We start from the raw sequence: 24,215 nt of genomic DNA, 5'->3' as shown, positions 1-24,215 counted from the left end.
TAAACCTCGATTTTTTAAATAATGGTTGGATTAAAGAATATGCGTATTTATTCTTGATGCGTTCCAAATAAAATAAAAACACGCTCAAGCTCAAAGCAATCAGACTCAAGTAGCACTGTTGACCGTGTATAAAGCTACGGAACCCTCTCCACTGCGCACTTGTTGATACTAAGCAGTAGTTTGAATAGCGCTTCTCATTGCGTTCATTTTGCAGCTTTTAGCAGGAAAATATAGTATATGTGTACTAAAATCGCTATAACTTAAGTATAAGTGTTGTTTTAGTATTTATTATTCAGACGTTATGCCAATAAAAGCCATAATTAACCCATATATGCAGCTACTGAATAACAAATAATATGTGGATTTTATTACAGCTTCCAGTAATAGCGTCCACCTTTATTCAAAAACTAGCGTTAAAACAGAAACTGCAACCGCTTTTATACAGTTGAAAGTCTTCACCGACGCTTCTTTTCAGCATTTAGTAGCCACTATCACATTTTTCTTAATATTGTCTGCTTAAAATCATACAACACAGAATATATACAGCTAATTGCTGCTAATGCTGCTATTATGCAGCTTTTAGTAACCACAAATGCTTTAAGCTGAATAATGTCTAAGTAACTGTGTAAGAAATAAGTATTATTCAGCTTTAATATGCAAAACCGATACTATGCAAAATTTATTCAGCATTTATTGGTATAAAGGCCCCACTAGGCCCACATATTTTCTTATTCCGAATTTAGTAATTTCCACCGCATATACACAAAACTTATGCAATCTTAATTTGAATAAGATGATAATTTTACTCTATTATCCTGCTTGTGTGTTACTTGGGTTAGATCTAATTTAGGGTAATTCTGAAGAAGACTTTCTAAATATTAATTAGGTACGAGTAGAATTTCTAATAGGAAATATTATGCGAAACTCTGCGTAGGGGGCGCGACTACCACAATCATCCGCCGCGGAACAAGAAAATTTAAATTTCGTTATCTAACCTCTCTATCACTATTGCATATTTGAGCGATAAAGAGAAAATTTACTAGCTAGCTTAGTGCTACACTCTGGTGGCGGAACATTGCAGTAATATCTATTTGCGTTGCTTTTTGTTATAATTATAATTTATGTAACCCATTATTTTTATATAACACCTTAGTTTCATATCAACCTAATCTATTTAATCAAATAAATAGATCTATAAGAATAAAGAAAAGGGGGACGGGGGATCAAAAAGAAGTCAAAAAAATCACGCTTGATTTGTGCACAACCCCTAAATAACGTAAAATTACCGATAGACTATTTTTTGAAAATTATTTTTTCCTTTAGTTTCTACATATAGCTGGTCAAGCAGATCTTGTCAGTAGAAAAAGGCGGCCAATTTGAAAAATGTAGGTGGGAAGGGATATCGTCCCATAGAAAATTTGAATTTCGCGCCTTTTTTACTGACAAGATTTGCTTGACCAGCTATATATTTTTATTTAACATGTCAAATATTTTAATAGTTTAAGGTATTTACGGCTGTCACTTTCCATAAATAGGCACTTTTAATTTATTACTCTGGTATCACCGTACCAATATTAGTGATGGGACACCATAAAAACCAATATCGGTAAAATCGATATAAACATAATGAATAATATACAGATGGTCATGATGCCTAGCGAACACCAGCCATATCGTACAAACCTCAAGGAGTGATGTTCCTAGCTTCCTAGGCAGATGATGATCTGCCTAGTGACCACCAGCCATATCGTGCTAACTTCAAGGTGTGATATTCCTAAGCAGATCATGAAACGCCGGCATGTCATGATCTGACTAGTGACTACCAGCCCCACCGTTCAAACCTCAACATTTAGGCATATCGATAAAAAGATAAAGATAAAAAATTCTTTATTCAAGTAGGCATATTACAATGCGCTTATGAACGTCAAATAAACCTTTACCGGCTCCAACCGTACACCTCTGCCCCGAGAAGATTTAAATCCCCCCTCAATTGGAGGAGGGTATCCCAATATGGGACCGGCAACAAACTCGGCGGGATACATCATTTCAAAACATTATTACATCTTATAATTAACATGCATTACGAGTAATTAAGAAAAATTGAGGTATTTGAGAGCGTAAAGGAAACACAGCAGTACAGTCGACGGTCCGTTTATTACTGATTGATACAAGGGGTGCGCGGGGAGCGACACCGCGCCCGCGCCGGTTTGCATGCATATACTACATTTCTCCCACACTAATCTTGAAACCTATTAACAAAGAAATAATTAATATTAAAAATAACAATTAGGTAGGTAAACATTTCCTTATGCCTAAACTTTATAGTTAACATCTTTCCTTGGACGCAACAGACGTCTTGACGAGTATTCTGTGAGAGCGGTCGACTCAGCGGTCTCTTGCACATGTGCGTCGACCGCGCTCGGCAGCCGCACCGGCGTCCCCGGCGCGGAGCCGCTTGGGGAGGCCGGCGGGGAGCCGCCGTCACCGACGCAATCTGCCCACATTTCCTCCTCCGCGCGTGTCTCCCGCGTCACCTCGGAGGCTGACTCACCAGACCCCGCATTATCCCTATTACTAAGAGACCCTTCGGTTGTACTTGAACAACTAATTGAGGGTTCAGACACTAGCGAGCTGGGAAGTGAAGGCGATTGGGTAGGTGTAACTAGGTCCTCTAAATCGCTTATAGTAGCAATACTGTCATTAGGGCCTTTATACTTTAACAATTGGTCCATATGGCGTACACAATAAGAATTATATTTATACATAAATATTTTAAACATTTTATTGCCAACCCTTTCCTTTAGGACACCTAACTGCCAATTTTCTTTTCGAGCACTGTACCACCGAACCCAAACTTTGTCCCCGAGGTCAAAACAACGACGATGCACCGGCGCCGGTGTTTGCTCGTGCGCGTTATTATTATTAGCAGGAGGTAAAATTAAATCAAGACGCGACCTCAAATTTCTTCCAAACATTAGTTTGGCGGGGGTGGTTCCTGTAGTACAGTGCGCGGTATTTCTGTAAGTAAACAAATACTCATACAAAGCGTCATTCATTTTTTGTTGAGACATATTCTCATTCAAAATACATTTAATCATACGTTTGCAGTTTTTTACTGTATTTTCGGCCTGGCCGTTACTATTTGGGTGGTATACAGGAGAGTTCATGTACTTAATTCCATTGTTAGAACAATAAAGTCTAAACTCGGCGCAATTTATTTTGACATCATTGTCTGAAACTAATACGTTCGGTATACCGAAATACGAAAATAAATATGTCAACTTAGAAATAAGTGCTTGCGTAGTGGTACCATTATTCATATGTAAACAGTCTAGCCACTTGCTAAACGCATCGACCACGACCAGATATACCCGTTGCCCCACCGTCATGTAATCAAAATGAACGCGGTTCCAAACTCCAGGCGGCCGCGGCCAGCTCGCTGGCGCCTCGCGCGGCGGCTTAGCGCGTAATGAAATGCAGGTGGCGCACGAGCCCGTGCACCGTTCGATGTCCGCGTCAATCCCTGGCCACCACATTCGACTTCGAGCATTACACTTCATTTTAACGATACCTAGATGCGTACTATGGAGTTCTTTCAACAAGCGCTCTCTAAGTATCATTGGAATGACGACCCTATGTCCCCGTAACAAGATCCCCCCTTCCAATTGTAGGTCCGATTTGCATTGGAAATAAGGTCTAATTTGATCGCATACTACTTTACGCGGCCATCCATTTTGCATGTACTTTATAACCGTCTTTAATACGGTATCGTTTCCTGTGGCTTGGATTATTTCGGCGCACGTTACCGCCGGTAATATTGCATTCATAAAATGCAAGGAGTTAAAAGTATCAAACTGGTTATCGCTATCACAATAAGTCTCTGATAAGGGAGCGCGGGAAAAATAATCTGCAACCAAATTATTTTCACTAGAGATATATTGAACAACGTAGTTGTACGCGGACAAAATTATGGCATATCTTTGTAGTCTTAAGGCGGTTGTAATGGAAATACCAGTTTTATTGTTAAATATCGATACGAGCGGTCTATGATCTGTTTTTAGGATGAAAGGCTCACTACGACCGTACAGATATTGATGAAACTTTTTGACCGCGAAGATAATAGCCGTCGCTTCTTTCTCTATTTGGCTGTAATTGCGTTCACTACTTGTTAGTGACCTGGAAGCGAATGCTAGCGGCCGCTCCATACCCTCAGCGTCCCGAGTCGATAATACTGCGCCAAGACCGGCGGGGCCCGCATCAGCAGCTAGAACCAGTTGCGCGTCAGGGTCGAAGTGCGCGAGCGCACGCTCAGAGGCCAGCTCGCGCTGCACCTGTCGCACAGCGCGGCGCTGCCGCTCGCCCCACTCCCACTCTGCTCCCGAACGCAGTAATTCATGCAGCGGACTTAACACACTAGACGCGTTTGGAATGAAATTCCTGTAATAGTTAACCATGCCTAAAAAACGTTTAACTTCCGTTACATTTTTAGGTTCCGGTGCATTAATTACCGCTTTTACCTTTTGCGCACTGGATTGAAGCCCTTTTTTACTTATTGTGTAACCTAAATAAGTAACACTATTTTTGAAAAACTCACACTTTTCCTTCTGCAGACGGAGACCGGCTTGGTCAAGCCTACTCAGTACTTCCCGTAACCTGCTAAGGTGGACAACTTTGTTGGGACCTGTAATACATATGTCGTCCAGCCAGCAACTCACTCCATCTATGCCGGCAAGCAACGTCTCCATGGCTTTTTGAAAAATAGCCGGAGCATTCGCTAAGCCATATACGAGACGAGTATACTTAAATAATCCCTTCGGGGTGTTTATTGTAGTGAGCTCCTGGGACTCATCGCTTAAAACAAATTGATTGTATGCGTTCTTCAAATCGATTTTACTATAGTGCTCGCCGCCGCCCAGCTTTGCGAATACTTCCTCTATACGAGGGAGCGGATACTTATCAATCACTAAGTCCTTATTCAGAGTAACCGAAAAATCCCCCGCGATTCTTACTTTACCGTTCTCTTTAAGCACTGGTACAATTGGAGTAGCGTATTGGGAATGGTTGACGGGTACCAAAATACCTAACCCTACCAACCTATCTAGTTCAGCTTCTACTTTCCCTTTAAGGGCAAAGGGTATAGGTCGTGGCTTAAAAAATTTAGGGCTAGCTTTATTATTTAATGTTAAAGTGACTTTAAACTTATTAAATGCACCTAGCTCGTCACGCCATAGGTTAGGGTATTGTTCTAACAAAAGATCAAAATCCTTATCTTCACTTATTTTATTTATCCTCGCAGTGAAATATATGTCAAAGGCGGCCATAAAATCGCGGCCTAATAGACCGGGTCCTCCATCTTTGACAACAAAAATGCTGATGCATTTGGTGCTATTGTTAAAAGTAGCATCAATATCAAAAACTCCTAAAGGTGCGATTTTATGGCCGTTATAAAAGCACATACGGACATTACAAGGTAATAATTTGTATTTATGAAACTTATCACAATACAAGGTGTCTGATATGACGCAAGTACCCGAACCGGAATCTAGTTCCATAGTGACAAGATTATCCCCTAACTGTACTTCAATTTCAATAGGTTTTATTGAAACGTACCTTAATCTATAGTTTTGGCACTCCACGCAGCACGACGCATCATCCGAAGTATCACTATTTTGCTGCACTATATTATTAATTCGCGACAACTTGGCCTTACACACTTTTTTCAAATGACCAACTAAACCGCACTTTTGACACTTGTAACCCTTATATTTGCACTGGTCCGCATCATGATTTTTCATGCCACACACGGTGCACTTGCGAACCTCTCGTCCGCGGTCGGTGGCGGGTTTCGGCCCGCTCACCCGGTACACCGGTTCCTCCTTCACGAGCGCCGCCGCCGTTGACTCCGTGGCCGTCGCCCGGGCATGGCGCGCACTCGCCGCCTGCTGTGCCACCTCCAAGGCTTTCGCAAACGAAAGCGAAGTAGCGTCCTGCTCGAATAAGCGATCACGTTCGCGGCCTACGTTCATGCCTAGCACAAAACGATTCACTAGCAACATGTCCAATGCAGTGCCGAACTCGCAGTGCACGGCGAGTCCGCGAACTCGCGCCGCCCATCCCTCGACGCTTTCTCCCGTTGTCCTTCTCGCCTCGAAAAACTTCTCCCTGTCGGCGAAGGTACACCTTTTCGGCGAGAAATGCTTGTTTAGCACTTCGACTAAAGCGTCAAACGCAACATCCTCTACTTTCTTAGGATGCACGAGATCTGTGGCCAGACGGTAGGTATCATCCGACAGATGAGTGAGTAATAACGGTGCCTTCTTGGCATCTACAACTGAATTTAAAAGAATATACTGCTGCAGCCTTCCATGAAATATCTTCCACTCTTGAGAATTATGGTCAAAAACTGTAAGACTTCCGATACAAGTAGTCGTCATAATCAACGGTTATTTTTTTCCACGCGCGGGTAGATTCGTCGCCAGTGAGGTATTTGAGAGCGTAAAGGAAACACAGCAGTACAGTCGACGGTCCGTTTATTACTGATTGATACAAGGGGTGCGCGGGGAGCGACACCGCGCCCGCGCCGGTTTGCATGCATATACTACAAAAATACAATTTAAATTACTATAGAATTCATGCAATTATACTCAGTGAGTACATAACTTTATACAAATACGTAGCTCTTTCAGAAAACATATCAAATTCTTACAAAAGGAAAAGAAATAAAATCAATAAAAGAAATGAGAATACATATTATATGAATCTGACTGATTGTTATGAGATGCTTTCATACAATTTGATGTGCTTTTTACCCGAGCTGAGTCACCTTAACTCTACACATAATACAATGCTTTTAATTGCTACTTGTCGTTATTACAGTTTCTGGTTTGAACCATGCATGTTTGTCTGTCAAGTAGTCCTCGACTCTGTAATAAGCCTTCAGCATCAATGACTTTTTTAAGTAATTCTTAAGAGCTGGAAAGGGTAATCTTAAAGCATCCTCAGGTAACTTGTTATAAAAATGAATGCATTGCCCAACGAATGACTTCTGTACTTTACGAACACGAAACTTTCTGATAGCAAGCTTGTTTTTATTTCTAGTATTATAGTTCTGGACATCAGAATTCTTAGTGAAGGAGTCTAGATTCTTAACAACATAAATAATACTATCATATATGTATTGGGAAGCGACAGTTAAAATATTAATTTCTTTAAAAAGTTCTCTTAATGATTCACGCACCCTTAAATTATATATAGAACGAATGGTTCTCTTTTGTAAGACAAATATAGTCTGTATGTCAGCTGCTTTGCCCCAAACCAGAATACCATATGACATTACACTATGAAAATAACTATAATAAACAAGGCGAGCTGTTTCAATTCAACATTAGTCAATTGTCTAATTCTCCTCACAGCGTAAGCGGCCGAACTTAATTTGTTTGCTAGTGTTCTTATATGAGGACTCCAGTGTAGATTATTGTCTAATGTTAAACCAAGAAACAGTGCTTTATCTACCATCTCTAAGCATTCATTGTTCAAAAGTATTTTAGTATCGACCGGTTTAACATTCGGCAAAGAAAATCTAATGCATTTAGTTTTCTTAGCAAATTAATAAGTAAGTAATTCGAATAAGTAGGATGTCCTAAATTTTAGCAAATGATAACCATTGAAATGGCTTGACAGCCTACTTATAGTACGTGTTTGGGTAGCGTATGATTTTAGTACCTACCTAGTACCTACGCATTCTGCTCCAAATGCCACATAGAATGCAGCACTAGCAGTGGCAAAAAATGCAAAAGGCAGATTATTAAATGGCGGCGTGTCATGATATGCCTAGGAATATCTCGATATGCCCGATTTCACGATCTACCGCCGATATATATACTAATTATCCCCTACTCAATATCCCTTAAATGACATCATTGGCCGCGTTCCATCTCTGTCATCAGATCTGCATGCTCGATAGTATATTGCATTGATTTCAGAAGTAAACCAACATGTAAAATATTAACTAATGAACTGATAATAAACAATCATTCTATATCAGCTTGCAAGATTCGCCCTAAACAAATTGACAGACTATTAGAAATAACATCTATACAATACAAAAATTGAAAGTTAGTAAACTGCTGGTACAAAGACTTGATATTGAATTATTATTATAATCGATAAAAGCAGAAATTAAAATTCATTGTCAATTTTATCGACAATATTATCGGCGCGTCCCTCGCACTATCTAGGTTTACTTAGAAATGACGTCATCTCGTTCACGGACAGGGTTGTCTGTGTTTGTTCTTGTACTTGTGTGAATACAGTTTTTGCTAGAGTTTGATGATTTTGTCGTGTGCGTGTGTAGCGACGCATGCTAAAAATGCATTAGTGTTAACATTATTTGTGTGCGTTAAAGGCTTGCTACACGGTCGCCGACAAGCCCCCAGACCGCGTGGCCTTGGCCGGTCCCGGACCGTGTAGACAGTTGTTACCAACAAAATTTGACCAAAATTGTCCAAGGACAGACCAAGGTCAGACGGTTAGAAGGCTTGTCGGCGACCGTGTAGCAAGCCTTTTACCTCGTCCCCCGCGCCAAAAACGACAGAATTTTTCAGATAGAAATTAGTGCGCGTCTCTACTCCATAGATTAGATATTTACTCCGAGGTTTCAATAGGGAGTATTACTGCAATGTTTTGCCGCCAGAGTGCAGCACTATATATGTAATTTGGTTTAGTACCTAATCCATAGAGTAAAATACATACTAGACCTTAAACAGTTTTTGACAACTTTTTACTATAGGTAATATTGATATACCAAGGCGGTTTGTTTACAGGTGGCCTACCGCGAAACGCGAAAATTAAAATTTCTTTATATATATGCCTCTCTATCGATCGAATAAGCAAGAGTGATAGAGAGGCAGAAACCGAACTTTCGATTGTCGTGTTTCATAGTTGGCCATGTGATTGTCAGTAGCAAAGTTTGTTTAACACTCGCGCCTTAAAAAACTCGCAACGTTTGTTTGTCATTTTTGAATCTTTCGCTTGTCCGAGTAATGTGGGGTTAAACAGTAACTTTTCCCCCTTATAAACTACGTTTTGAAAGCGGTAGACCTCGAGAACTCCCCATTTTGAAAAGTTCCCAATGACTGACTCAAAAAAAAAAACAATTTAATCATAGAACCTACCCACAAAATTTCACGCGAATCGGTTGAGAAATTGCGACCATTTTTCCCAAGCTGCAACGGAGACCTTCGCTAACGCTGGGTCAATAAGTAATATGTACTTACATTGGTTTTTGTCCATAGCTTCTAATTGGGCCTCACACAGCGCTGGATCCAAAACGCTCCTATACAATTCCTCGTCATAAATGGTGGCATTTGTGCCGCCGTGCAAGCACAAGGTGGTCAGTATAACAATAACACTCCTCATGGCGTCTTCTATTTTATTGAAGTGATAACTTCTTTTAGCGGCGCTGTGCACTTTTTGTTCAGTATACACCTAAACCTTCCTAAAGATAAGTGAAAGCCGCATGAAAATCCGTTCAGTAGTTTTTAAGTTTATCGCAAACATACAGACGTACAGACCGACAGACTTTGTTTTATTAGGGGTACAGTCAGCAGCAGAAGTCGCTATACACTCCAGGTGCTCAAAGAGAGGTAAACGTTTAAACTGTCAAAAAGTTGTTGACTGTCATGGTAGTATTTACTTGTGAGCGCTCAACGTGTCACAAATATGTTAACAGTCGCTATTCATTAATTTCTACACTTACAACAAGTCATTGATACCTTAGCTGTCAAAAAACCAATGGTATCTAAGCGGTCAACGTGTCAAATATATCTGAACAATATGGAAAAATAGACTTTAAAGCATACAAGTATGGTCGAATATTGAATGAAAAATAGCCATGCTAATTTCAGGTAAAGCGTTTTGACAATCATCGAAAGCAGTACAGTCTTGTCATCACATACATCTATCTCACGTTTTGCCCTTCAACCATTTGACAGGAGCCTCTCGGTCAACTTACTGCAAACTATTTCTTTTAACAGAATCGTCAAGACGAATGACACATAGCAAAAGCTAACTGAAGCTGAATTTAGAGCCAATTGTCAAGGCACGTTGTGGTCTCAGTAACAGGCGTTTGCTTTTCAAAGCAGAGACCGCGGGTTCAAATCTCAGTGGTACGCACCTAGAGATTACAGCTTTTTATTTTTTTTTGGGTTTCATTTCTATTATTAATTTGTGTCTTCTGGTTTTATGTTAATTTCGCATTAGTTTATATAATTTTTGAAGATATGTCAGATGTAGCGTAATATGTACGATTTTCTATCAGGACGTTGTAGGTTTGAACCCGCAGTAAGCGTTACTTAGATTACTCCTGTGCGGAATGCCATTTGATATTTACTGCTAGGTTGGATATGTTTAACACCTTTACCCGTGCTCCTCACGTGGGGCCACGGCTAGGCCTCTATTACAAAGCCATAAAGTTTACATGTCAGATTGGGACAGTGAACGTGTTACGTTTCAATTCAATTATTTTCTCCTTCGTTATTTGATTCGGGGGATAAAACACAAAAAAAGAAAAAAACTGGGCAAGTGCGAGTCGGACTCGCGCACGAAGGGTTCCGTACCATAATGCAAAAAAGGCAAAAAAAAAACGGTCATCCATCCAAGTACTGACCCCGCACGACGTTGCTTAACTTTGGTCAAAAATCACGTTTGTTGTATGGAAGCCCCATTTAAATCTTTATTTTATTCTGTTTTTAGTATTTGTTGTTACAGCCGCAACAGAAATACATCATCTGTGAAAATTTCAACTGTCTAACTATCACGGTTCGTGAGATACAGCCTGGTGACAGACGGACGGACGGTCGGATGGATGGACGGACGGACGGACAGCAGAGCTGAGTCTTAGTAATAGGGTCCCGTTTTACCCTTTGGGTACGGAACCCTAAAAATGCTGGTCTCTTCGAAAACTTACTAAATTAAATTAAAGGACATGAAAACAATGCATTTTATTAATTTTAGACATCATGTTTCATAGTAACATTTATTGCTTAAGACCTACACAATCGATATCTAAATTGAAATAGTCTTAGTTTTATTTTTCAAAACGTTCAGGGTTCGATTCCCGAGCTGAGTACACATTTTTTTTAAATGTATGAATGCAGTATTTCGTGTCACTAAAATCGATGACATGATTCCTAAGACGAGATCGGTGTATAATCTTATTATATAGTATCAGATTTTCCCATACTGGCCGATCTAAATGGGCCATCCTGTATAGTATATTTTAGTACAATAAGCGGGCTAAATAAATATATTAACATAGTTATATAATATGCTCTAAGGTTTGGAAGAACAGCCGCATATGACAGTTAAAATAAAAAAAACCGATCATTCTCGTAGAACCTACTTATTTATTGTCTAAGTTTGACACTTAACGATAAAATACTTCTTTAAGAAAGGAGGTGTCAATTCGTAGTGCTACAGTATTTATTTTAAAGTTAAACAGATAAAATGTTGATGCTTAGTTACCATTGAAATAACAACTGCTTAGCAACTGGTGGCACCCTGGCTGCTGACGTACGTGATTGGCAGTGCGTGTAGGTATTAATGACAGCAGCTTGAATTTGAGTGCTTAGTTACCACTGACGTTTTAACCGTTATTGTCATTATGATTAAATAAGGGTGTATGTGTTAAAGAAAAACTCAGATGTTAAGGTATATGTGACGAACTGAAAGCCTACGTGAAAATGACAACTTAGATGTCCTTATTTTTGTGACGATTGAAGTGTATATGTTTTCTTGGACACCTTGCCCGCTCAGGTATATCTGCTGCTGACTGTACCTAGTGATTCTAAAGGTGATCGGGGATTTCTATGCCACTTGGGGTGAATGCATGACCTCAATCATTATGCTAGCACGGATATGCCGCGGGATTCTGGGATTCGTGTGCGATATAGGAGAGTGTTTTGGCATGTTACTGTTAATCAATTAATCATGCATTATCTAAGCCGACTGAATCACTTCTTCAAACGCTTATCTTATCTACTAATTATTAGCACCGTAGAATGACATTGTAAATACAAACCGCACTGCAGCTGCTTTTTGCACTCATTATATTATTAAGTGCAAAAATACCACCTGTCTTAATGACAAACAACATCCCGACATAACTGTTAAAATATAAATACGTACGTACATATGTACGGTTTTTTAAAAATGTTTTACTTAAATTATTATATGTTATTGTTATTATAAGAACATTTTTGTATAACTTAATAATTTTTTTGAATAATATTTTTTCTTTAAATCATAACCAACACTGTTTTTTTACAGTCCTTTATTTTATAAACGAATTACCAACACCGAAATAGCGTTTACTTTTCGAACACTTTTGTTCCTATCGCGGGCCAAGCGGCGTATCCATATTACCATTTCGACTTGATATCCCGCGGTGTGGCATAGAAATCCCCGATCACTGGTAATCAACACGAATTTATTATTTTAATAAATGTGTCTCACTTATAACTTAAATTGGGAAACAATACAATTGTGAAACAATCTTCCCGCGCGAGTTCCAACTTCCGAGTTCTAGACTGAACTAAAATAATGATTGCTCTGGCACCACGACATATACCGACTATTGTTAGAGGCTAGTAAATCAAAAAGACAGACAACGACTTCCTAGCTTAGTCGGTAGTGACACTGCCTACGAGGTCCCGGGTTTGAATCTCAGTAAAGGAATTGACTTAATTGCATTTTTATGTATTATCACGTCACGAACGTTTCCGAGTTATGGATGTTATCTATGTATTTATTTAAGTATGTATGTAAGTAAAGTAAGTAAAATCCTTCATTGTACCTACCATAAAGTTAAAAATAATAATACAAAAAGCGAAATACAAGCTTAAGACTAGGTAACAACAGACTAATTGCTAAAAAACGATACCTATCTTCCAGACAACCTTTGGGGAGCAGGTTTGAGTAGTTTGGGTAGCTTTGGGCATGTAATTATTTATTGTCAGCCAAAACTAGCATAATAAAAGCATTTTAGGAATATTCTTATTTCATGGCGCCATCTAGTTTTAAGATTTTTAAACCTTTAATGCCGGTTGTCAGTCTTGTTTATTGACTAGACTCTGTTTATACCTACATGCCTACATATTTACGAAATACGTACAGAAATACCTAATAATACCACCGCCTGTTTTCAGGTGAATATTAGTTAACATCATAATAGGTATACGTCATGAAATTCCTTAAAACAAAAATAAGCGTGAAGAATCTGTGACCATATGTGTAAACATGTACATATATATAACAGTTACCTTGCATGCATAGCGACCATATAAATCGTCGTCATTTCAAATTAGGGGGGGGGGGACATCGGATGATAGTAGCATGACGTAGGAGGAAACGGGGTCATACGAAGCATGATTTTTGGATGATTTTAGGGGGCGTCAAACATAGATGACGTAATTTAAGGACAGCCCCCTTGTAAGAAGCGAAGAGATGACTTCCCCTAGAAAATTTCTATTTCGCGCCTTTTTCTACTGACAATTCGTAGCTGGAAGTCCTGGGCTATAACCGCGAAAATCGAAGTTCGCAAATTGCGGGGATCTTTCTCTTTTACCTTTTAATACTCCAATGACGGCGTAATTAGAGTGACAGAGAAAAATCCCCGCAATTTGCGAATTTCGGTTTTCGCGGTAGCCCCTCTGGGTTCATAGCAGGTAACATCCTATAGAAGTGGTCTACGCGTGCCTCCGTGAGGGACAAAACAAACGCAATGCGACAATATTAAAAACACGTTTTAGCGCGTTTTCCAAAAAAAGTGTACATTTCATTCATGTCTTCAAAATATTGACTTCTTGGGCTCATTTTACACAGAATCTTTGGACATTCACGCCTCATACATGAAAAAATGTGTCCCTGAATTTTGTATGAACATTTTTTTTCCAGTGCGTCACGGTCATACAAATAAAAAAAACAATTTTACAAGAATGTGACGATCTGGAAAGGAAATCTTTGGACATATTTTTTCATGCATGAGGCGTGAAATGTACAAATGATTCTGAGTAAAATGAGCCCAAGAAGTCAATAATTTGAAGACATGAATGAAATGTACACTTTTTTTGGAAAACGCTCTATAACATTCCTGGCAATATCTAGACACGCGACAGCGTGTCGAGCCAAGTTCAAGCAAAGGAACTGGCTAGCCAGCGCCGAGTGTAATATTACACGAACCTATTGGTGCCACTTTTGACTTCCTTGCCTTCTATAACTCAAAACCTCTTTAACGTAAACACATAAAACTATGTACGTGTGTTTAATAATATCCATAAGGACATCTAGAAGCCCAAAAATTTTATGAAGCTAGCTCAAACGGACAAACGGTTATAAAGATATGAAGGTCCAAAAGTCGTAAATTTTAGCACTGACTGACTGACATATAGTACCTAAATCTAACCTACTTCCAGATGACCTAGAAGGATGAAATTTGGAATCCAGCTCGGTAATTGTGTGTAAGCGCGTAGGAAAAAATCTAAAAATAAATAGGGGGGTCCCCATACAAAACTTTTTTTTAAATTGTAGCGTTGGAACCGTTACAAGCAGATATTTGAAACTATCCAATATATGTATTATTATATTTGCTATATAACAGAAATATAAAAAAAGGCAAGGCAAGGCCAAGTCAAATCTAACCTACTTTAAGATCTCACATTTTATTTAAATAACAGCAATTGTTATAGGTATCCAATAAAGCAAAGAAATAGAGTTTAATACTTGTTCATAATGTTATTTTGTTCCTATAAATACATAATATATTTGGATTTTGCATAGAACTTGGCACTCATTTAGATCTCCATTCTTTTTGCGGCGAAGCATAATTTTTGTATTGAACTTGGCTCTCCTTTTTACATTTATGTTTTTGGTGGGTTACCAAAAACAATCTACGTAATTCGGTCAGGTTATTTGTTGCGCACCATAAACAAACTAAATTCATAAATAAATAAATAAATAAATAAATTCGCTTCGTTGTCTGCGAAAATCGACTCCACAGTCGCGTTCGCGGCCTCGCCCGCGATTCACGCGCATAGTCTGGAGGGGGCTTAGGATATAGCGACTACGGAGCAAGAAATAGCTCACACACTGTTTTGCCATCCATCACCAGTACCTACTGCTTCGTTTCTCACAAGTGTCGATCTACTTACTCTTGAAAATGTTACGTGCAATTAAAAAAACCGGGCAAGTGCGAGTCGGACTCGCGCACGAAGGGTTCCGTACCATAATGCAAAAAAAGGCAAAAAAAAAAAACAACGGTCACCCATCCAAGTATTGACCCCGCCCGACGTTGCTTAACTTCGGTCAAAAATCACGTTTGTTGTATGGGAGCCCCACTTAAATCTTTATTTTATTCTGTTTTCAGTATTTCTTGTTATAGTAGCGGCAACAGAAATACATCATCTGTGAAAATTTCAACTGTCTAGCTACCACGGTTCGTGAGATACAGCCTGGTGACAGACGGACGGACGGACGGACGGGCAGCAGAGTCTTAGTAATAGGGTCCCGTTTTACCCTTTGGGTACGGAACCCTAAAAAAAAAAGAAAATTGTTCTTCTGCTATGTATTTTATTGGATAAAAATAAAAAAGAGAGTGTGGGAAAAGAAACTGCTAAAAATTCGCCAGAGAGCGTCATATTTCTTAAGTATTGGTAGGTAATAATTGTTGCAATGCCTATTCCTCCATTGTTTGTTGGAGTGATTGGGTGATTTCTGGTCCCAATAATAGCGATTTTCTTTATAACTTACAAAAAAAAATGGCGCGCACTGTTGTCATACGTCAAACACGGACGGTAGTCCGCAACGTAGGACGACAACCCACACACGATCCTGCGCGGCGGACTACAGCGCTGGGCGCGGGGCTTGCAGGATTTGTAGGACCCAAGAGGCATTCTACTTGGGTGTTGTAGAACGCATGTAGGACGGCACGTAGTCCGCGACCCCCATACACAATCCTAAATAATGAGGCGGACTACAAGGTAGGAGTGTGTGAATGGGGGGTAAAGTGAGACTGTGACAAGGACAAGCAATAATACCGCTTTCTCTGCTACTCCTACTGAAAGTTCTATAAGTGTATCTCGTTCGGTCATTTGGCCCCTCCCCGTTTCCCCTCTATATGAGTATTTATTGTACCTCTATGCCTGGGTTATGATCCGTAACAGACTACCGCACAGCACCGTGACATTGGTGCAGTCAAAACATCTCTTTTTCGTTTCGCTCTAACTTATTGCTGCGTCCCGCACATACAGCGACAACCTTGAAAGTCTTGAAACACTATACATTAGTATATATACATTACGTACCAAGGTCGCGGAGCGGTACGGTAGTCTATTTCTTAGAGAATATAACCAAACGGAGATGCCTTGTATGTAATTTTCGGTAAAAATCAGTTTGCCGGTTCTTACGGGGGAGGGGCAGGTCAAATGTATACGTAACGTAAATAAAAAATAAGTAAAAAAATTTCATTGTTGGTACAAGCTTTTATCGCTGACTGTACTTTTCTTACGACAGACAACTAATACCTACCGAGACAATTCTAAAAACCCCTAACACAATTAGGTTGCGTTGTTTCATCACAGAGTTCCTATAGCCACCTCCTGTCTCCATCATCAGATCAGCTCGATGGTACCATAATATTGCATTATCATCCGATTTATACATGCATGCAAAATTTCAGCTCAATCGGAAACCGGGAAGTGGATCAAATTTGACTTGCAAGATTTGATTACAGACCGACAACGGGACAGGTGAAACTAAAGCCCCACATTGACACTCCTACCTTGTAGTCCGCCTCGTTGGGTAGGATTGTGTATGGGGGTTGCGGACTACCAGCCGTCCTACCGTTTAGCCGTTTGTAGGACGGCTCGTAGTCCGCAACCCCCATACACAATCCTACCCAACGAGGCGGACTACGAGGCGGCCTACACGGTAGGAGTGTGAATGCGGGGCTTAAATAAAAGCTTGTAAAATAGCCATGTCAGATAAACGTCAGTCCATACAATGTGTATGACCATTGGCCGCGTATTCTTGACAGGGGAAGTTACTCCGTTTGCGTAGTCGTTTCATTGTACATACAAATATGGCAAAAAATAAAAGAATCGCTCTGAAATAGGGTAACTTCTAGAGATGCAACGGATAGTTGTTTGGCCGGATACCGGATATACGGCCTGTACACTGGCCGAATATCCGGTATCCGGCCGCCGGATATTCGGCCGGCGGAACTATATCTACATTTCGGTTTTTCAGGTGCGCATTCTGCAGGTTTGACCTGTTTCCTAGTAAACGTTCGCACGGAGTCATTTCTAGGTTCGAAATGAGTGCGCGTGCAAGTCAGTGCAATGATTAAATTGTTTTAAAATAATAAACAAGTACGATTATGACCGTGTCTGTTTTTTAAACCCAATTTGTTTACTTCGAAATCAAGCAATGTTACTATCCGGTATCCGGCCGGATAGCAGGTCACTATCCGGTATCCGGCCGGATAGTAAAATATTGGCCGGATAGGCCGGATACCGGATAGTAACCGGATATCCGGTGCATCTCTAGTAACTTCAGAACGGATGCCCGAGTGGGATAGATGCCTCGATATTAATTTCTTCTAGTAGCAGGCCTGTGCGACACAGATAAGAGCAGGCGGATCAATATTCGAACTTCTTTATGCTAAGCGTCCTTTCTTTATATCAGAGTGTGTATCTTTTGGTGAGTGCTTAAATGAGCTTTACTACATACTAGATTCCTTTATATATTTATTTATCTACGTTAAGGAGAACCAACAGCTTTAAACTTACAAAAGACAACAAGGTTGAAACTGAAACCCAACTACAGGAACTCATAGTTTAGTTACAAAGTATTCTAAATTAAACAAATACTAGCACTTGTGCCCATAAAAAGAGAGAAAAAAGCGTGAATGAAATTGGAAACCTTAGAATAGATCCTAAGTTTCGGACCACTTCGTTCATTAGCACCTAGAGTAACTGAGGTGTCAGAGTTCAAAAAATGAAAACAGAGTAAAGTAAAACTTATCAAATTGAAATGCAGTTAAAGAATATTAAATGTAAAGGCGCCAATACACTAAGTTGATAAATTCAATGCATTTAATCGCCTAATGAAAACGAAATGTAAGAATGATACAAAAAGTGTATATGTAGTAATACAGTAATAAGAACACGAGAAATAGTGCTTGCACTTGAAAGGTATTTCACCAGTGTGAGTCAACAGGTGAGTCCGTAAGCCAAATTTCCTTCTACACTTGTAGCTACAGCGCCTACACTACACATGAAGGGCTTCTCATCAGGTGAGTCCGTAATTCTGTTTTTCTTTACACTTGTAGGCACAGTGACTACAACTGAAAGACTTCTTGTCTGTGTGAGTCATCAGGTGTGTCCGTAACTGTGCTTTACTTCTACACTTGTAGCTACAGTGACTACAACTGAAAGGCTTCTCGGCAGTGTGAGTCATCAGGTGTGTCCGTAACTGTGCTTTACTTCTACACTTGTAGCTACAGTGACTACAACTGAAAGGCTTCTCGTCAGTGTGAGTCATCAGGTGTGTCCGTAACTGTGCTTTACTTCTACACTTGTAGCTACAGTGACTACAACTGAAAGGCTTCTCGTCTGTGTGAGTCATCAGGTGTGTCCGTAACTGTGCTTTACTTCTACACTTGTAGCCACAGGGACTACAACTGAAAGACTTCTTGTCTGTGTGAGTCATCAGGTGTGTCCGTAACTGTGCTTTACTTCTAATATGTACGTGCATTTTTAGCAAATAAAATTTTGAATTTGAATTTGAATTTGACTTCTACACTTGTAGCTACAGTGACTACAACTGAAAGGCTTCTCGTCAGTGTGAGTCATCAGGTGTGTCCGTAACTGTGCTTTACTTCTACACTTGTAGCCACAGGGACTACAACTGAAAGGCTTCTCGTCTGTGTGAGTCATCAGGTGTTTCCATGAATTTGATTTTCTACTACGCTTGTACGCACAGTGAGTACACCTGAAATGCTTCTCGTTTGTGTGAGTCATGAGGTGTTTCCGTAACGGTGCTTTTGTTCTTAACTTGTGGTCACCGTGTGCACCTGAAAAGCTTCTCGTCCGTGTGTCATCGCATGAGCCTGTAAATCTGCTAATCGAAACTTTTGGTCACAGTGGCTACAACGGAAAGGCTTCTCTTCTGTGTGAGTCATCAGGTGAACCTGTAATTGTGCTTTTCTTATACACTTGTAGCTACAGTGACTACAACTAAAAGGCTTCTCGTCTGTGTGAGTCATCAGATGACTCCGTAAATTTCCTTTACTTCTACACTTGTAGCCACAGTGACTACAACTGAAAGGCTTCTCGTCTGTGTGAGTCATCAGGTGAGTCTGTAAGTCGCTTTTTCTTTTACACTTGTAGCTACAGTGACTACAACTGAAAGGCTTCTCATCTGTGTGAGTCATCGGGTGTTTCCGTAACTGTGTTTTTCTTCTACACTTGTAGCCACAGTGAATACAACTGAAAGGCTTCTCGTCTGTGTGAGTCATCAGGTGACGCTGTAAATCTACTTTACTTCTACACTTGTAGCTATAGTGACTACAACTGAATGGCTTCTCGTCTGTGTGAGTAATCAGGTGACGCTGTAAGTCTCTTTTTCTTTTACACTTGTAGCTACAGTGACTACAACTGAAAGGCTTCTCGTCTGTGTGAGTCATCAGGTGAATCCGCAAGTGTGCTTTTGTTCTAGACTTGTGGTCACAGTGTGTACACCTGAAAGGCTTATCGTCTGTATGAGTCGTCAGGTGAGTCCGTAAATTAGATTTTCTACTACTCTCGTAGCCACAGTATGTACACCTGAAAGGCTTTTCGCCTGTGTGTATAATCATGTAAGCCTTTTCATACAGTTTTTTGTCACCGTGTAGCATTTGATGTCGTTCTAAACCATAATCCCCTGCGGTTGAATTATGTAAAGGCAAGTGAGTGTGTACGTGCTTCTTCAAAACCGACTTGCTCCTGAACCGTTTGCCGCAATGGTGACATTGAGAGATGGCGGTGGTAACATGGGGTGTGGGTGCGGGCTCGGTGGCGTGCAGCTTGTATGTGCGGCGCCCGACCCGGCAGGTGCGCCGCTCCGCGTCCACCAGCAGGCGCTCCAGCCTGACCGAGCACGAGCGGCGCCGACCCGACACCACCGCAGAGGAGACAAGAGTGGGCACTGTAAGACGACAAAATAATACTCAAATATCCAAAATACCAACCTGATAAATATGTAACAGTGGCAGGGCGTTACATAAGTTTCTTTAATTTAACTAATAATTATCTTTCAAACTTCATTCTTGGCAATAGATGAGCTGGTGATCCATAATAATTGAGATGCTTCAAAACGTGTAAGAGATTTAAAGCATAGGAGTAAACTAGCTACCAAGTGAAACACACAATATTTACCACACCAACGCAAAGAAAACTCTAGCTATAAAACATCACAAACCGAAGTATCAATATGTACCATCTAAACATATTCTTATACATCAACATCACAACTAAACGGAAAATTCAGGTGAAGAACAATTACAAATTTCATTGAAGTAAAATAGAAAACATATTTACAGAATTTACTCTCTATTTAGACTCTAGTGTTGGTGTGTGTGAGTGTGTTAATTATGGTAGTTTGAATGTGAGTGTGTCAGGAGGAGCTTTGCAGAGTAGTTCCGACAGTAGTTAAACAACAATCAACACACCTCTCACCACCGGGGCGCCTGTGGGGCAGTGCGGGCGCTCCGGCCCCAGCACGAGCTCGTCCTTGACCACGTGGTCGTCGTACAGGCCGGCCAGCATGGCTGCCTCGCTCGCGCCGCACCCGTCTGTGCTGTCCGAGCACTCCTCCTTCACACGCGCCTCCTCATACATAAATCCGGCTTCCTCCTTAATAAGGGCTGAAACAAAGGGTTGTAATTACCATTAGAGTTGTAAGTCAGACAAATATATGGATGAATCAACATAGATTGTTTACAATGCTGCCTACATGAGTGTTCATTGGGACAACCAGGCCAACACTTCAATGTATAAATGAATAAGTAGTAATGCAGCTGACTAAATTCCAATAGTCCACAGGTTTTGTATAAGAATGTACATTTTCTCCTCTGGTACCTGTTTTTGAGAATGTTTTATATGTTTAATACAGGAAATTAAAGCTATAATACAGGTTGAATGAATGAATTGAATTTATCCCGGTGTATATTCTATTAGCGACCCACCCCGGCTTCGTATGGGTTAGCAAATTATACACCGAAATATTCCTCAAGAATCACTTTATTGATAGGTGAAAACCGCATGAAAATCCGTTCAGTAGTTTTAGAGTTTATCGCGAGTATACAAACAAGAAGACAGACGCGGCGGGGACTTTGTTTTATAAGGTGTAGTGATGAGCTTACGCATTTCCGACCGGTCCGTCTCTGGCGCCTGCTTCACGCGCGCTGGCGACATGCTGCCGGCGTCAGCACTCGTCTACATCTCTCCCAATGGCCGCGTCACAACTGCCACTCAAAAGTTATACTATTGTCCGAGTGTCTTACTCAACAGTAATTATATGTATGATATGGCCTGGCCAGTCACATAAGGGCTCACGCTAGACAGCGTCCATGATGTTTATCTGGGGTCGCCGTCATCGAAAACGATGAGGAGGACTATATATATATATATATATATATATATATATATATATATATATATATATATATGCATGATACTTATGATATTATTGAAACAATAAAATGTAAAGTAAAATCAATGACCACGCTAAGCATTATGCATTATCAACAATACTAACGATACTCACAATAGCATGAGTATTATCACACCACCAATACCGTCTTTACCATAAGGGCACACAGGGCCCCAAAGGACACACAGTCACAGTATATTTGATTATACCCATAATAAATAGAAGATCATTCATAGTACAAAAATGTTAGTTTACTTAATTCGCTTCCTTTACCTTCCAAAAGGGCCCCAAATTCTTATTTGCCCAAGGGACCCAGCATGGTTTAAGACGGCCTTGCCACAGACAAATTAAACACTACATGTCCTACCTTGTTTGTTCCTTTTAGCTTTCCCAACTTTGGTGTTTCTAAGTTCCTCTATGCCAGGTTCCGGAACTTGTCTTTGGCTGTCTCCATCTGTGCTCTCTGGGACAAGCTCATGTGACTGCTTGTCTTCAATATCTGTCTTGAAAGCTGAAATCACCCGCAGATTAAAACAATTATTTACTCATAAATAAATATTAGGTGACATCTCACACAGATCAACCTAGCCCCAAAACATGCAAATCTTGTACTAAAAATACTAGGTGACAATACTGACAATATATACATACTTATACATATAGGAAACACCCATAACTCAAGAACAAATATCTGTGTTCATCACAAAAATAAATGCTATAACAGGGATATACCCAGGGCCTTCATCTTCTTAGGCAGCATGGTCATTACCCACTAGGCCAGACTATAGTTGTGTCACTCTCGAGAATGTTCTCTGTTTTTTATGGAGAATGTTCTCGTTCTCGAGAACTGCACAACTACAGGCCAGGCCAAAGTTATAGTTACATCTAGATATGGGCCGAATATTCGGTATTCGGCATATTTTCCAATGTTAGTATTCAGCTGAATAGTTTAGTTCGATCTGCCCAATATTTACCGAATAAACAAATTCGAATATTCATATATTCATATTCAGCAAAGTCCATATTCTGCCCATCCATCATTTCTCAAAGTTGACCGAAGCGTTAGCAAAGGTCTCCGTGTTGATTATAGTTAGATCGACCGACCTGTTGGTGCGTGGCGCGCGCGCCGCTCCACTAGCACGGGGCCCAGCACGAGCTCATCTTTCACCGCGTGGTCTGTGTACAGCCCCGCCGCCGCCGCCGCCGCGCTCACGCCGGCCGACTCGTCTTTTACACTCACATCTGAGTACGATGGCTCAGCTTGTATGTATACACATTCGCGTTTGGACTCGTCCTTTACATACACATCATCCAGCGGCTCAATCTTCACAGACACTTCCAAGGACGTGGGCTCATATGTTGTACACGCTTCCTCACAGCGCTGAACCTTTACGCAAACATTCACTGCGCCCTGTAACGCTGAAGACTCCATCGAAATAGGATATTGTTTCAAATCCATATAGAATATCCTAAAACAGGAATTAAAGCTACACTACAAAGAACACTGGCTGGAAAACTATGTTTTATAATACTAGGAGATTATTTGAGAATACTATTCTTGTTAAAATAAACTCAATTTGTTCAATTTTCCGCAGAAAATCACTGTAAACAAAGAGAATACAACTAATATAACCCAATATAATATAACCCAAAATGACAGCAGTGATTGTGTCAGTTGAGTTTTTTTTTAATAGCATCGCGCTCCTGGCGCATTCAGCCAGACGAGTAAAGTAGGTAGGTGGAAATTAAGGCCCCATACGCACGACAGCTTAAAAAGCGTTGCGTAAAAACCCGACGTTAGCGCTTATTTACCGTTTCCAATAGAGTCTGTGCGGAAAGAGAAGAGTCGTGGGATTTGAGGGCGCGCCAGTGCTATTTTATGGTTTTTGATGGGTTTTTGCTATGCTGACAACACTGGTCACGTGATTATAGTACGACACTAAAGGTCATGTGATACTTGAATCCCTTTTGTTCCGGTTTTTTACCACGGCTTACTAAACGGAGCCTGGTGGTGGTGTCGGCTCGTCAACTCAATCCTCTGATTTAGCGCAGGCACTAGTTTTATTTTTAAAACACACTTGTTTTTATGTCTCAGATACTAAAAAGTGACAGTGCGATTGACAAAACTGCTAAAACTAGTTAAGAATCTACCCAATACAACTGTAATTTTAGTACCAAACAAGATAGAGTCTCATTTAGGTATGTACTGCCTAATTTGTGCAGTCCAACAATTATTAAAACCGGGTAGATCGGGTAGAAATTGGGCAATAGAACTGTAATTTTATCTGGGATATATTTCACCCATTGTAAACTTGACTTGTAATGTATGTGTACATTATTAATAATAAATATGAATATGAATAAAAATAGTGCATAAGTAGGTAGGCCTTATTGGGATATGTCCGGTTCTCTCATCTCACGATATTTTACTTCGCCGAAAAGTCACTGCTAAATTATCAAATATAAAT

The 24,215-nt window shown here is 40.3% G+C and overlaps 1 protein-coding gene across 1 annotated transcript; it reads right to left on the bottom strand.

The window, feature by feature from the left end:
* Positions 1-2,096: 2,096 nt before the first annotated feature.
* Positions 2,097-6,612, bottom strand: LOC134677375 (uncharacterized). Its single transcript, XM_063535808.1, has 2 exons — positions 5,611-6,612; positions 2,097-2,249 (listed from the first exon to the last, which is right to left on the bottom strand). Exons 1-2 carry the CDS (start codon positions 6,432-6,434, stop codon positions 2,237-2,239), a joined length of 837 nt encoding a protein of 278 aa, XP_063391878.1. The 5' UTR covers positions 6,435-6,612; the 3' UTR covers positions 2,097-2,236.
* Positions 6,613-24,215: the final 17,603 nt, after the last annotated feature.

This window comes from Cydia fagiglandana, chromosome 26, assembly GCF_963556715.1.
Source record: "Cydia fagiglandana chromosome 26, ilCydFagi1.1, whole genome shotgun sequence".
Classification (NCBI taxonomy): domain Eukaryota; kingdom Metazoa; phylum Arthropoda; class Insecta; order Lepidoptera; family Tortricidae; genus Cydia; species Cydia fagiglandana.
The sequence above is the reverse complement of the archived record's forward strand: the minus strand, read 5'-3'. Positions and strand labels throughout refer to the sequence as shown.